This window comes from Schistocerca nitens, chromosome 11 (assembly GCF_023898315.1).
Source record: "Schistocerca nitens isolate TAMUIC-IGC-003100 chromosome 11, iqSchNite1.1, whole genome shotgun sequence".
Classification (NCBI taxonomy): Eukaryota; Metazoa; Arthropoda; class Insecta; order Orthoptera; family Acrididae; genus Schistocerca; species Schistocerca nitens.
In genome coordinates, this window is record NC_064624.1 from 70,500,950 (window position 1) to 70,516,028 (window position 15,079).

The 15,079-nt window shown below is 39.1% G+C and overlaps 1 protein-coding gene across 1 annotated transcript in view; it reads right to left on the reverse strand.

Annotated features, from left to right (window-relative positions):
- The window catches only part of LOC126212648 (zinc finger and SCAN domain-containing protein 26-like), a 190,440-nt gene extending 178,906 nt beyond the window's left edge, over positions 1-11,534 (reverse strand). The window contains exons 1-3 of the mRNA XM_049940073.1: positions 11,496-11,534; positions 9,394-9,480; positions 3,021-3,083 (exon numbers count right to left, since the gene is read on the reverse strand). Coding sequence (XP_049796030.1) covers positions 3,021-3,083; positions 9,394-9,462 — 132 coding nt within the window. The 5' untranslated portion in view covers positions 9,463-9,480; positions 11,496-11,534. The remainder of the gene's footprint in view (positions 1-3,020; positions 3,084-9,393; positions 9,481-11,495) is intronic.
- Between the last annotated feature and the right edge of the window lie 3,545 nt (positions 11,535-15,079).

Here is a 15,079-nt window from a genome sequence, read left to right on the forward strand (position 1 = left end):
CAGTCTCAGAGAGCTGAGAGCACAGCTTGGCAGTGTGGTCTCAGCTCCCTGCACGTGTGTGTGTGTGTGTGTGTGTGTGTGTGTGTGTGTGTGTGTGTGTGTGTGTGTGTGTGTGTGTGTGTGTGTGTGTGTGTGTGTGTGTGTGTGTGTGTGTGTGTGTGTGTAAGAGAATAGAAGCTTTTGAAATGTGGTGCTACAGAAGAATGGTGAAGATTAGATAGGTAGATCATGCAACTAATGAGGAGGTACTGAATAGAATTGGGGAGATGAGGAATTTGTGGCACAACTTGACTAGAAGAAGGTATCTGTTGGTAGGACATGCTCTGAGGCATCAATGGATCCCCCATTTAGTATAGGAGGGGGGTGTGGAGGGTAAAAGTCAAAGAGAGAGATCAAGAGATGAATACACTAAGCAGATTCAGGAAGATGTAGAGTGCAGTACGTGCTTTGAGATGAAGAAGCTTGCAGAGGATAGGGTAGTATGGAGAGCTGCACGAAACCAGTCTCTGAACTGACGACGACCGCCTAGGAAGGTTAGAGACTTTAAAAAGGAACCATTGATAGGTTGTATTCAGTTGTAGTAAGAGCTGAAGTGCAGTGGCAGAAAGGAGAAGACTTCTGGTCAGGTCAGTACAGGATTATCTACAAAAAATCAAATAGGAGTCATGCAGGGAGAGCCCTAGTAATGAGCAAGAAAATAGGAACATGAGTAAGCTATTATCAACAGCAATGTCAATGAATTACCATACCTGAAATAGGCATGAAGGAAATACAACAGTGGTAGAAATTTGTATGGCAACCAGACCAGCAGAAGAATGGAATAGGAAAAAGTTTGGTGAGTAATTATTCAATAGCTAACGAAGATGAAAGCCAATTCTAGAAGGTAATGAAATTCAATAGTAGGAACAGGATGCACAATAGTTACGAGAACATCCAATGGCATAAATGACTGAAAGGGGGAAGCTGCCTGGTAGACTTTTGCACATTGCATGAATTAGCCACTGCAAATACTTGTTTCAAGTATCATGAAAGAAGCTTGTGTATGTGGAATAACATGGAGAAACCAAAAGGTTTCAAGCAGATTATGTAATGTCAAAAACAAATATTTCAAAACAGGATTGTAAACTACAAAACATTTCCAGTGATAGATGTGGACTCTGGATAGAGTTGTTTTTATTAACTGCAGAGTAATGTTGTTGAAATGGTAAAAGTAGAATTTAAGTACATGGGATTTGGATTAACTTGAATGAACCAAAAATGATTGATAGTTTGAAAATGAGCATTAGGTAACAAGTGATAAATAGATGGTAATTATACACTGGGTGATGAATAGGCAGCTTTGAGATGAAACAGTGAAGGCAGGAGGAAACATAGGTAAAAAGTACAGGAGGAAACATAGGTAAAAAGTAAGGCCTAGTACAAATACCTTAACAACTCAACTCCTGAGATGCTGAATTTAACTGATGAGAAGAGAAAATACAAACATGTGGCTATTAAAACAGACAAAAGGGAATACAGACATTACTGAAATGATGTTAACAGAACATGCAATATGGCTAAACAAGAATGGTTGTAAGGCGAAGGGGAACAAACTTGCTCCAGAAAGGGGAAAGGAAGTAGTTGTAGACAAGACTGGAGATATTATGATATGGCCAGAATTTGATACAACACTGAAAGAGCAAAGTCTTAACAAGGCCATTGCAGTTGATGACATTCCCTCAGAATTATTGGGATACTTGGGAAAGCCATCCATAACAAAATTATTCCACTTCTGTGCAAGATACGAGATAGCTGACAAAGTTATACATCAACCAGAATGTAATAATTCAAATTCAAAGAAAGGCAGGTGCTAACAGGTGTGAATACTATCAGACCAGACCATCAGATTAATGTATCATGCTTGCAAGAATGGAAAAGCTTTTAGACGGTTAACCTTACATAAGATCACTTTGGGTACCAGGAACATGTAACACAAGGCAATACTGATACTATGGCTTACCTTAGACGAGATAAAGAAAGACAAAATTGTATTTACAGCTTTTGCAGATTTACTGAAATGCTTTTGAGACTGTGGAGTTGACTGCACTCTTGGGAATTTGGACCGCAGCAGAATAAATAGATAGGAAGCCCAAGTTTGTTTGCAACTTTCACAGAAACCAGACTCCAGTTGTAAGAGCTGAAAGACATGAAGGAAATCTGGAAGGTAAAGGAAACTGTGTGTTTACCAATGAAAATGTAATTCTATCAACAAAACCAGCATCTTGAAATTGTCAATGAAGGGATGTGTGGGAGGTAAAAGCTGGAAGAGTAAAATTGTATAGTATTACTAGAAGAGATTGTATGACAAATATCAATAAAAGCAATAGAATCTAGCTGAAATAGATCAGTCAATGTTGAGTTTCAACTAGAAAATGAGACACTAAAAGTAGCAGACAACTTTTGCTATTTGGGCACCAAAGTAACAGACAATGGCTGAAGTAAGAAAGAAATAAAGTGAAGACTAGGAAAATCAAGGAACATGTGCCTAATAAAGAGGACTGTTCACATCTAATATAATTTTAAGTGCAAGGAAGTATTTTCTGAAGATATCTGCAGTGCAGCCCTGTATGGAAGTCAAACATAAATGATAGGCAATTCAGACAAGATGAGAATGGAAGCATCTGAAGTGTGCTACAGAAGAAAGCTGAAGATTTGATGGGTAGACGAAACAAATGAGGGAGGAACATAGGGACCAATTTTACTAACACAAGGGACCTGTTAATAGCACAAATTCTGAGGCATCTAGGGATAGTCAATTTGGTAGTGGAGGGATATGTGAGGGTAAAAAGTGTAGAGGGATACTATGGCTTGAAGACAAGAAGCAAGTTCAAATGGATGTAGGAGGTGACAGTCATCAGAGATTGAGAGGTTTATAGAGGGTAGACTAAAGTGCACCAAGCCAATCTATATTATATTCACCAAAACTGAGCCATAAGATAACACTGCTTAATTTCATACAGTCACACAAATTCTAGACTTACCTGTTGGTTCACTTGCTCATCCAATTCTTCTTTTACTTTAATGGTAGATGTGTGTAACTGAACCTGTGGTGAATAGTAAAAAAATATCAGCAAGGAGTTCTTTTAAGAAGACAATTTTAGATATATTACAAAAAAGTATCACATATTGTAAGTCTATGACACTTCTAAAGAATAAATGACTCATTCTTTTCAGAGAGTGGCCTTCTCAGTGACAGACAGTAAGGTGTATTTCAACGGTAATGATCGAAAAGTTATATCAATGATCAGTGACAACATATTTGAAAATTTATTATCATCTTGCACTTCATTTTCCTATGCTGCTATTTTCAATCATATTTCTTACTTCCATAATCTTTATTTACTTCTCATTAACTATTTTATACAAAATGCGCACCATATAAAAAAACAGTAGTGTAATGAAATCAGTGGGTACAACTAGAATCTTTAATATTAAAATCAACAATACCCAAATCATACAACTAATTGCAACATGAATTTTCTATCAGCCAATCACCCAGTTTTATTTTGAAATATTAAAATGATGTGGATGAAGCAGGGAGGGAATAATAAGTGAGATTTTTGAGGCCATTCACTTACTGAGAGTTTCCTGTTCTTGCTAGCCTATGACTTGGGATGTGGATTTTTGCATTACTTACAGTATCTTGTTTGTAAACTGCTTTCTGGGAACACATTCTTTAACATTCTCCCTGATGCCAACAGCAGAGTCATAGAGATATCAAAAACTATTAGTATTCTAAGCCTGGTAAACAAAATACAGAAGGCACTGTATGTTCCACCTAGCACATTATGTTACTGATATCAGGGGAATTAACACATATCTGAACCAAACACTCCTCTCAGTTTACACATGAGGTAGAACAATCTTGAGGACTTTCTTGCAGATTTGGTTGGTGTGTTTTTCCAGTTCACTTTCCCATTAACATGAAATTTGGCATGTTTACTTTCTATACTGACTTGCAGACAAATACAATGAAACAGTATTAAAAAATTGAGGTTCTGGACAAAGCCCTTCTGAAATAGAGAACACATTCACAGGAACACAACAAACACAGGCATGGCCACTGTCTCCAGGAACTGGGAATGACCATCTGCTTTTGGTATGAGCAACAATTTGTTAGGGTGGGTTGTGAGATATGAGGAGGCACGGGGCAGTGAGAGAGGGATAGCAGTGTAAAAGTGGGAGGAGAGGTGGGGGGAAGATAATGTGTTCTCTGTGATAGCATGCAAGGATGTGGCAGAGACAGTATGAGTTGCTAAAGGTAGTTTTGGGAAGCTGTACTGTGGGAGGGGAAGGGGAGGAGAGAAATTGAGAAAGGGAAAATAGTAATTGCACTGGGAGGAAAGGAGTGTGTGTGTGTGTGTGTGTGTGTGTGTGTGTGTGTGTGTGTGTGTGTGTGTGTGTGTGTGTGTGTGTGTGTGTGTGTGTGTGTGTGTGTGTGTGTGTGTGTGTGTGTGTGTGTGTGTGGTGAAGTGAGAGCAGGGAAAGGGGATATGGGTAGAGGACATGGACTAGCATAGGCTGAGTCTAGAGGGGTTACAGGAAATAATGTGTTAGAAGATAGAATCCAGTTGGAGACAGCTGTGAAGCAGTTACTGAAGTGAACCACATCATGCTGGGGGCACTTCCAGCAAGTGGGTGGTCCAGCTTTCTTGGCCACACTTTGGCAGTGGTCACTCCTGCAGACAGAGTCATGCCTCTGTAGGATACAGCACAGTGGCTGCAGGCGGGTAGTTGCCAATCACAAGGTTGCTTTCACAGGTAGCCCTGCTTTGTGTTGGAGATGTCTGACAGGGCTGCAGGAAACATGCATCTCCTGCATGAAGCTCCGTTTCAGGGATATGAGACATGAGGCAAGAGGTTGGAAGCAGAGCTGGAGTAGCGATGGGCAAGAATACTTTATCAGTTCAATTGGAGACAAAACAACTGTGGGAAGGGTGGAGAGATTATTCCTCATTTCAAGGCATGAGAGGTAGGGTAAATCCCGACAGAAAATGTGATTCAGTTGCTTCAGTCATGGGTAGTACTGACTTGCAAGGGGAGTGCTTCTCTAGGAGTATGTGGGAGATGGGGGTCGACCAAAGCATCCGATCCAACCCGTCGGCTTTGACCCATGACTTAAGGCTATTGTGGTGTGTGACATCATGGCGGTGTGGAATTTAGTTTGTGAGAGTGGCGTATTTGTAGGTTTTTTGATGTGATCAGTGGTGCTCTCTGGTGGTGTGTTCATGTGTTGTGTGTTAGGTGATGTTTTTGGTTTAGTTTGCATGTGTGGCGTGTTTATAGGTTGTGTATTGTTGCAGTTGGTGGTTCTCTCTGGTGGTGTGTTTATGGGTAGCGTGTTACGTGGCGTATGATGTTCATTTGCGTGGTAGCATTGCATGTGTGTGGTATTGGTAGTGACTGTGCTTTCAGTGGAATATTTTTCAGGGAGTTAACAATTTTGGTTTTGTTATGTCAATGTTACTTTTTTTTGATTGGTGTGTGTGAATTTTGGTAAACTGCTTTTTTTATGTCTTTGGTAGGTATGGATATGACTGGTAGGGTCAACAGTTTTCGCTTGTCGGCGATGATGGGGGACAGTGCATTGTCTCTAATAAAATTTCTTCAACTCTTCTGATTTTTGGATGAAGTCTGGAAGTGTTCAGTGTGTTGTGAAGAAATGCGGCTTACTAAGCTTCTGGCATCTCTGATCAGGGATGGCTATATGTGGAGGTGTCTTAAGGATAACAGGTGAAGGGAAATGTTTGATTCCAATTTGTGGGATCGGGAGCTGCTGTTGAGCTATGTAGATGAAGCGAAGTGTCCGATTCCACTGTATATTGTGTTTAGTGGAATTTGAGTAGTTTTGTGCCGTGGTTTTTTTTGTCGTTTTGTGTCTTTTAGTATGGCGGTGTATGTGTAAATTTGTTTGTATTTACTTTGTCCCCACCCAAAAATCCCCCATTTCCCACGCTTGTCCCGTTAGTTTCCTTAGGTTTTTGTGGAACGTGTGTGTTGGTTTTTAGTTGTATTTTCGTGTTAGTGGTCATGTTTATGTAATGACATCATAGGCGCCATATTGTAGTCTTAGTGTATGGTCGTTTCTGCCATATTTGTGACGTCATGGGTCAAAGCAGATGGGTGGAATCGGACGCTTCTGTATTTGTAACTGACAAGACAAGGCATGGGAATTCCGTTTCTGGGAAAAGACTGTAAAGGAAATTTTAGGCTGTGCATGCCTCAGTGTGACCCTTAGCATTTCCTTCAAACCACATAGTTTCCCAATATTCTTAGCTGGTGCAGTCTCCTTACATTTCCTTTCCCCATAACACACGGCATCAGAAAAAGTCTGCCTTGCACACCCACAAATTCTTTCATCACCACCACTACCAGAACCACTAGTGGTAGCAACTGCAGTAGTAGAAGTACTGCCAGTATTAACTTTTAGTTCATAATATTATTCACTGACACTGCTACTTCAGACACTCAAGTCATTGTAATACTATTTGCCATATTAAAACTTACTTTCAGAAAAATATGATATAAAAAGGGAAACCATGGTCCAATTTAATAGAGGGTCTGATGGACTTAATCAGATCAGGTTCAATAAACAAACCAATAAGATCACAAAAATATCATCAACGAATCTTGATCTGGTGAACGGTTTGTGATTCTGGGTGGTTAGTAAGGAATCCTCGAGGTGGCCTATGAATAAATTTGCAGAACATGGTGACATGCAGTTGGCCTTTGATGTGCTGCAGATTTGTTTGTAGGCAATCCCTTCAATAGAGAAGTAATTGTGTGTGAGAATGTAGTTGGACATGGCGACCAGGAATGGGCTGTAGGTTAGGAGACAGTCAGACACTGGGGAAGGTACTGTTCAGTGACAAAGTCATGTGTGTTGGGGGATGTGATCACAGAGGGTGATAGCGCTTTCCTAAATTGTACAAAATGGAAACTCTTCCTACAACATATCACTCATCCCCATAACCCCCCATAGCGTCAATGTTCACTAGTCAGTATTCTCCGCCCCACCTATTCCCTACCCTGCTCTCATTATAGCACTGAGCAGTGCACACACCTACCCCACAACTCTCCCCCCCCCCACCCCCTGTACAGCCTCCCAACACTGCACCTAGAAACCCTATTCTGTCACCGTATGTCCTTGAAAAATCCCACAGGAAGCACAGCATCACCTCCACCCTTACCCTGCTATCCCTCACTTCCCACCCCACAGCACCTATTTACGCCACCAGTCACACCAACAGATTTCTGCTTGCATTAGATGTATTCATGCTCTAGTGTTGTTCTGTACTTCATATGAATGACTTTGTCCAATAGCTTAAATATTTAGCAGTCAATTGATTCTACCTACCTGCAACCAAAGCCCTCCTCAATGTGTTGAGCACAAATGTATCCTTTGTATATCATTATTCTGTCCTGACGTTTTCTGTGTTTGATTTTACTTTCTCTGTTCTTTGGAAAATATAACTGAGGCACCCAAGTTGTCGGCAACTGAGTTTTGCTTTTCACCGTTGGACTAGTACAGACACAATCTACATGAAAAGCTGGAACAGCGACTGCTGAGTCACACAGATTTGAGCTAATGGAAAAACAGATACATTTACAATACAGATGTAACACATGATATGAAAGTGCATTGTAGTCGTCACTTCAGTAGTTGTTCCCAAAAGAAGTGATAAGAAGACTGGAACACCAAAGGCATTATGTTAAATCTACGATGACTTGCCTTTACCAACTGCTTACATTTTGAGATCAATGCTAGACCTACAGTACCACTAGAAGAATGAACATCCTTAATATGAGCAAGACATTACACATACCAAGTTCATAGAAAGAAGGGGGGGGGGAGGTAGAGGAAGGTCTTACTTGACCCAGACTTTGGATGTTGACACTAACAAAAACCTGTCAGGGCTACTTTCATAACATGACATTGTCTAGCATGGGTATACATTTGTGTTTTCACTGCTTCTAGAGAAACTTTCAAGATGAATGATTCAGAGAAAAGACATCTTTATAGGGTCACAAGTGTTTTGATCTAGCTACAAAAACACAAATTAATTACAGCACTTTTATGAAGAAAGAAATGAACAATATATTTTCAAAACAAGTTCAATGAGGAGAGAATTATCCGCAGAATGTTGATGGCCACACACTGGTAACTTCAAATCCTACTGATCACAGAAATACTGAATCAAGAAGTGAGCTCTAACAGTAGCTTTGGCGTGTTTTAATTTGCATGAAGCTGACAGTGAAATTCTGCTATAATTACTTCTTTTATGAGCACCAAATCCGTACGCATATGTTGTGTGTTACAGATGTGTCATATTTGAGCCCACACAGTTTAACTCTGTGATTATACTAACATTTAAGTAATTTATGTGTTACCAAATATTTAGAGTGGTAATGTGAAAATCTACTGGTTAAAGAGCATTGCAAACATTCTGTAGTTAAAACTAACACTTCTTTACTCTTTTAGTATCAGCATTACCACCATTTCCTTCTTAGGGTTGTAAATTACACTACCAACTGCTCTTTCATTTAATAGTATTTAAGCACCTCAAAGGATTTCAACAACAGCTCTTTGTCACCTACCACTTCCCTATATTTAATAGATTCTTAATACCTGCCCCCAAATCAAAAACTGATCACGAACAGTAATATTGCTAACAAGAACATTGAGTGCATAAAACCAATTAGATGAGCAATAGCAAAAGTAATACACCAGGAAAACAATATTGTAGGTCATGAGTTTAGAGTTCTCCATCAGGCACCATGACAAATAGACTGCCAACTATTGTCTTTGCAATAAATCCACACATATATATATATACAACTGATCTACAGTACCACCTGAATCATCTGCACTCTAGCAAGTAAAGTCCTACTCATATATTACTTTATCATATCCATTAATAATACCACTTTCTAAGAAAGGAACAAATCTAGACAGTAACAACACACCAAACTAAATCACAAAGTAGAAAATTAATTTGTAGCAAGTGATTGCAAACACCACAATTGTTCAAGAACATGTGACTATTTCCTAGTAGACAAAAAACCTGTAATCATTAACTACTGGCATGCCAACATCACACTAACAAAAAGCTACAGAAATTTCAAAACAAATTAAATATTGGAGAGCAGCATTATTTATTACAAGATACCAATCCATTGCAAATATGTTGCACAGCCAAGAGAGACAACTTCATTTGGTCAAGAATCAAAACCAACAGCCAGTACCAAATATTTCATCTGACAAACAACAGGGAAGGTAATCTGCTTGTTTACACACCACATTGCACAGAGAAATTAATGAAACAATGGTAAAAAATACAAGAAGCTATTTACCAAGGAGCCTGGTTCAGCATATACTTCATTCTTCTCTTTTTTCAGCCAACTAGTTCCCTTGGAGTCCATGAGTGCTCTCCTAATCCACTGAAAAACAAGAAAGCAAAAGTTATATTGTTTAAATTGTTACTATTCAACATAGTGCACAGGCAGCATTTTCTGGCTGCAGCAAACGAGTCAATGCATATTAAAAATTTAGAACTGGCTGAGGAACAAAGAACCTGATAAAAAGAACTGATTTACAAGTTGCTGGTTATAAGAACTCTGAAGCCTCACTGTCATTAATGGAAAACACAATTTGACAGAAAACAAAAACCACACACAATGGAAACAAATGACTTACACTTACTGCTGTTACTTAGTAGCATTTGCTTGTGGTATACAATCATATTCTGAATATGGTAGCTGACATATCTTGCTTTTTCCACATAAATTTCTAAGTGTCATGTGAAGCAACTAAGATAAAGTGAATTTACCAGACAAATCTATTTACTGTAGACAATTTTACGTATGAAGAATAAAAGATTAAAATGAGTCTCGAGCTATATCTAAGCCTGTCAATGTATCCTGCAAATTCCTTAATATACAGAATAGTGTAAGAGGTTTATAATTTTGTTCTTAGCAACGTATGCAAAGACAGAAAAGAATTATTTCTCAATCATACTGGCTGCACTTTCAATCAATCTATAAACCCATATTTGCTCATGGTATTCAGAGAAGCAGAACATGAAAGTCCACCCATACAGACAGAACTTTCTGTTTTTCAGTCAGTTTAGTATGTATTTTTAACAACTGTTTCCTTATACAGTCATCTATATTCAACATTATCAACTCAATATAGCGCAATGCTGCAATCTTTACCCAGTCACTAAAAAACACACACTGCTGCCTGCACGTTGCATAGAAAAATAAAGGATTCTTGACTGTCAAGATTTAACAACGATTAAATTCCTCTCACAAGACTTAGTGAAATTACTTTCTCATAAGCGTACCCATGACAATGTTCTGTGGTTTTCGGATGCTTTTGTCGGTGGCAATTAAACATACCCATTAGGCCTTACAGAGTCAATTACATTCCCATATCCTTCCATAGATTGAAACGTGCACATTACTAAAAACAGCAGTTAACACTATTTACTGAACTATGGAGCACATAGGCACATTGAAAATTCATGGAAAACTCAACGCAATGAATTCCCTCTACAGCATTCTCTTTCATACCAACATAACCAATCTCTGGTACTCTGTATTAACGTATGCTAACGAATCTGATGTATCGGCAGTACAACTGTTTGCGCTACAACCCGGGCTAACTACAGATCAGATTACAGTGAACTCTTACTGTCCCTATTCCTTCCTTTACAAATATTGTTACCGAACTTCGCATGCACAACACAAGTAAATATAACAATATGAATGCAGCGGGCGTGTGAACTTCATGAGGGCCTTTTTTCGTAAATCACCAAGTATTTCACATTGACCTGCACTTTCTCTAACCACCACATATAGACACTTTTCCGGTCATTACAGAAAACACATCAAAATTTCTGGCGGTTCTTTTGCTAAATCACGGGAAACATTTAGCAATTTTATCGGACAGAACGAAAACAGCAAGCATATTACATACCCACACGTCGATCTGGTATTTTTCGCAATTGCCGAACAGCACAGGTACGTAATGTGCACTAATATGTTTGTCTAAACACTAGTCACCTCCTGCTCGCAATGCAGAAACATAAGCTCACTGAAAATAACAAGCGTTTGGTTCTGATACACATAACCTGAAATAATTACTTACGAAATTCTAAGGCTATCTCAAACCATAACCAGAGGCGCCAAAGATGATACAAGAATTAAATGTGGAACAAACTTATCGTCCGTATGTACCCAATAAATGAAATTAAACCGACATAATAACTGTACGAACAGTTACTATAGCATCATCACAAGGCATTGGCAAACTACTTCATTCGAGGCAGTTAGCTGTAATGATAATTAAGTATTGACTTAGTACCAAACTCAATATGCGTGTTTCCGTGATTTCCTGTCTCCACCATCAAATCACTTACATATTACACAGAAAACGCAACATAATACCGTACAAACGCATGACACGAACTACTAAACTCTACAGCCGTCTGCTGCTGTGGTCAAAGTCAATAAATGCGGAAGAAAGAACCTACCACGGAGGTCGTTCTAACAATCTTGGAATCAGAGCTGCATATCTGCTAGGAAAAAAATTAAAGTCGCTTGTTGGTTAATTTGGGGGAGGAGACCAAACAGTGAGGTCATCGGTCCCGTTGCCTTCTCTGAAAACTAACTACAACAGACAGTTAGGAACCTCACTCATGATGAATATATATTTAACTTCCTGGCAGATTAAAACTGTGTGCCCGACCGAGACTCGAACTCGGGACCTTTGCCTTTCGCGGGCAAGTGCTTTACCAACTGAGCTACCGAAGCACGACTCACGCGCGGTACTCACAGCTTTACTTCTGCCAGTACCTCGTCTCCTGCCTTCCAAACTTGTTTCTAACGGCAACAAATAGACCTGACCTCTTTGAGGATGTCCACATCAGTGAACTTGATATGGTTGTGGCAGCAAATGACTAACAGAGTACAAAGAATAACTGAAACAAGTATATATATATATATATATATATATATATATATATATATATATATATATATATATATATATGTGTGTGTGTGTGTGTGTGTGTGTGTGTGTGTGTGTGTGTGTATTCAGTAAAGTAGATAAAAAAATTAGTAGTGTCGTATCTCAATGAGGAACTGAAAGTTTAAGCACAGGGCAGCAATATGTAGATGAATGCTGGCTCAAGTTTAAAAGAATAGCTGAGCATGCACTGGGCAGATATGTACCCAATAGAACCGTCCATAATGGGAGGCAATGTCTACAGTATACAGTTACTGTAAAGAAAAAGCTAAAGAACTAGAGACTACTGTGTCATAGATGTAAAACAAAGCGTAGAGCTGTAGCTAGAGAATTGCTGAATAAAACGCATTTGTCTGTCAAGAGATCAATGTGTGAGGCTTTCAGTGACTGCCGCAGAAGAATATTGTCAAATGTTCTGTCAGCTGCCCACGTCGAATATCGATGCTGTGACTCTGACGTGGAGCTATGAAGGAATAAACGTAGATAAACCGAGACCAGGCAGACCTCACGTACTGATGGGCAGGAATATTTCACAATTCTGGTTGTATGTAAAGGCTGTTAGTAGCACAAAAGTTACTGTCCAGTCCCTAGCGAAGGAAACAGGAACTGAAACTGAGGGTAGTAAGCAAAATCTGAAATGCTTAACTCTGTTTTCAGATTTTCCATTTCAAAGAAAAACCCAGGAGAAATGTCCCAATTTAGTACTCATAACACTGAAAAGATGAGGGAAGTAAGTACTAGTGTCAGTGGTGCTTATAAACCACTGAAATCGTTATACTTGAGTAAAGCTCGAGGGCCCAATGGAATCCCTGTCAGATTCTACACCGAATTTACGCTAAGTTAGCCCCCCTTGTAACTAAAATCTGTCACAGATGCCTCAAACAAAACATGGTGCCTAGTAGTTTGAAGAAAGCAAAGGTCACGTCCATCTATAAGATGGCAGTAGAAGTAATCCACAAAGTTACAGTCCAGCATCCTTGACATCCATATGTTTTAGGATCTTAGAACATACTCTGAGCCCAAACATGATGAGGTATCTCGAGCAGAATTACCTCCTCCATGCCAGCCAGCAAGGATTCCGAAAATATCAGTCATGTGAAACCCAACTCATTCTTTTCTCACATGACATACTAAAATCTTTGGATCAAGGCAGTCAGGTAGATGCAGTATTTATTGATTTTCGAAAAGCATCTGACTCAGTGCCACACCTGTGCTTGTTATCAAAAGTACATTCATATGGAGTATTAATTGAACTTTGCGACTGGATTCAGGAATTTTGGTAGGGAGGATGCAGCATGTTATTTTGGATGGAGGGTCGTCGTTACATGTAGTAATAACTTCAGATGTGCCCCAGGGAAGTGTGTTAGGCTCTTGCTGTTCATAGCATATATTAATGACCTTGCATACAATATTAACAGTAACTTCAGAGTTTTTGCAGATGATGCAGTCATCCATAATGAAGTACTGTCTGAAAGAAGCTGTGTAAATTTTCAGCCAGATCGTGATAAGATTTCAAAGGCATGTAATAACTGACAACTTGCTTTCAATGATCAGAAACATAACACTGTGCACTTCAACACGAAAAAGTGTAGTATCCTATGACTATAATACCAATGAGGCGAGCTATACAAATACCTGGGTATAACCCTTTGTAGGAATATGAGGTGGCTCAGTCAGTGCAAAAGCAGAGGGTAGACTCCAGTTTATTGGTAGGATACTGGGGAAGTGCAATCAGTCTACAAAGGAAATTGCTTACAAATCAGTCATGTGATTGGTTCTAGCATATTGTTCAAGTGTGTGTGACCTGTCCCAGAAAGGGCTAACAGGGGATATTGAAAGTATACAGAGAAGGGCAGCACAAATGGACACAGGTTTGTTTGAGCTTTGTGAAAATGTCACAGAGATGCTGAAGAAGCTGAACTGCAGAATTTGAAGACAGACATAAGCTATCCTAAGAAAGATTACTAACGAAGTATCGAGAACCGACTTTGAATGATGACTATGCGAATATATTATAGCCCCTTATGTATCAATCACATAGGTATAGTGAGGGAAAGATTAGATTAATCACAGCACATGCAGAGGCGTTCAAACAGTCATGCTTCCCATGTTCCAAGGGAATGAAATGGGAAGAAACACTAATAACTGATATTTGGACATACCCTGTACCACTGACTTCAGGCTGGCCTACAGAGCATAGATGTTGATGTAGGTACACGGGAAATTGTCTACAGTTGTCATTTATTTGTGCCAAAAGCCAAAAAAAGAATTAATCACTATGTCTAAATCAATGAACATAACAAATCGTTAAAATCTTCGAAGAGTGGCGTGTGTACAGATTTATCTGGCACCAAAAAGATTGTTTGCTGAAAATGTTTGGCACTACATGAAAAAAATTGTACTCTAGAAACCTGTTATTTTATTTTATGTGTCTACGAAAGCTGCTCACGGAAATTGACAATGGCTGGGAGAGTGGTGTACTCACCATGTGCCCCTCCATATCCCCATCTGATGATGCCTAAAGCTTGAGGATGACATGGCGGCCAGTCAGTACTGTTGAACCTTCAAGGCCTGTTTGGAAGGTGTTTGCTTGTTTTTTTTTGTTAGAAAAACAATCTGTATTTTCTTTAAAATATGTTGTGATAATCTGAGAAAGTTGGGTAGAAATACTGTTGTTACTCTGCTTAGCCAGTATCATTCTGTAGGTTGTGTACAGGTGAGTACCAAGCAATTCTTACAACTGGATATGTATGTTTTTAGTTAAATTATTTCAGTAGGAGCATATATCAACCTCCTACTTTCGAAGTTGTTCAGAGCTAAAGTTTTTTGAGATTGCAGATATGAGCAAAAATGGTTATTCTATGTGGTGGAAATGTATCATATCTGTGCTATCAGGTACATGGGTAGGTTCTGGTTGTGCGTAAGCATGTGTCATTGTGTAATTAGTGGAAGGGGATTTGTAGTTTCACTGCAGCTCACTAAATTCTACAAAAGTTGAACGTCAACACA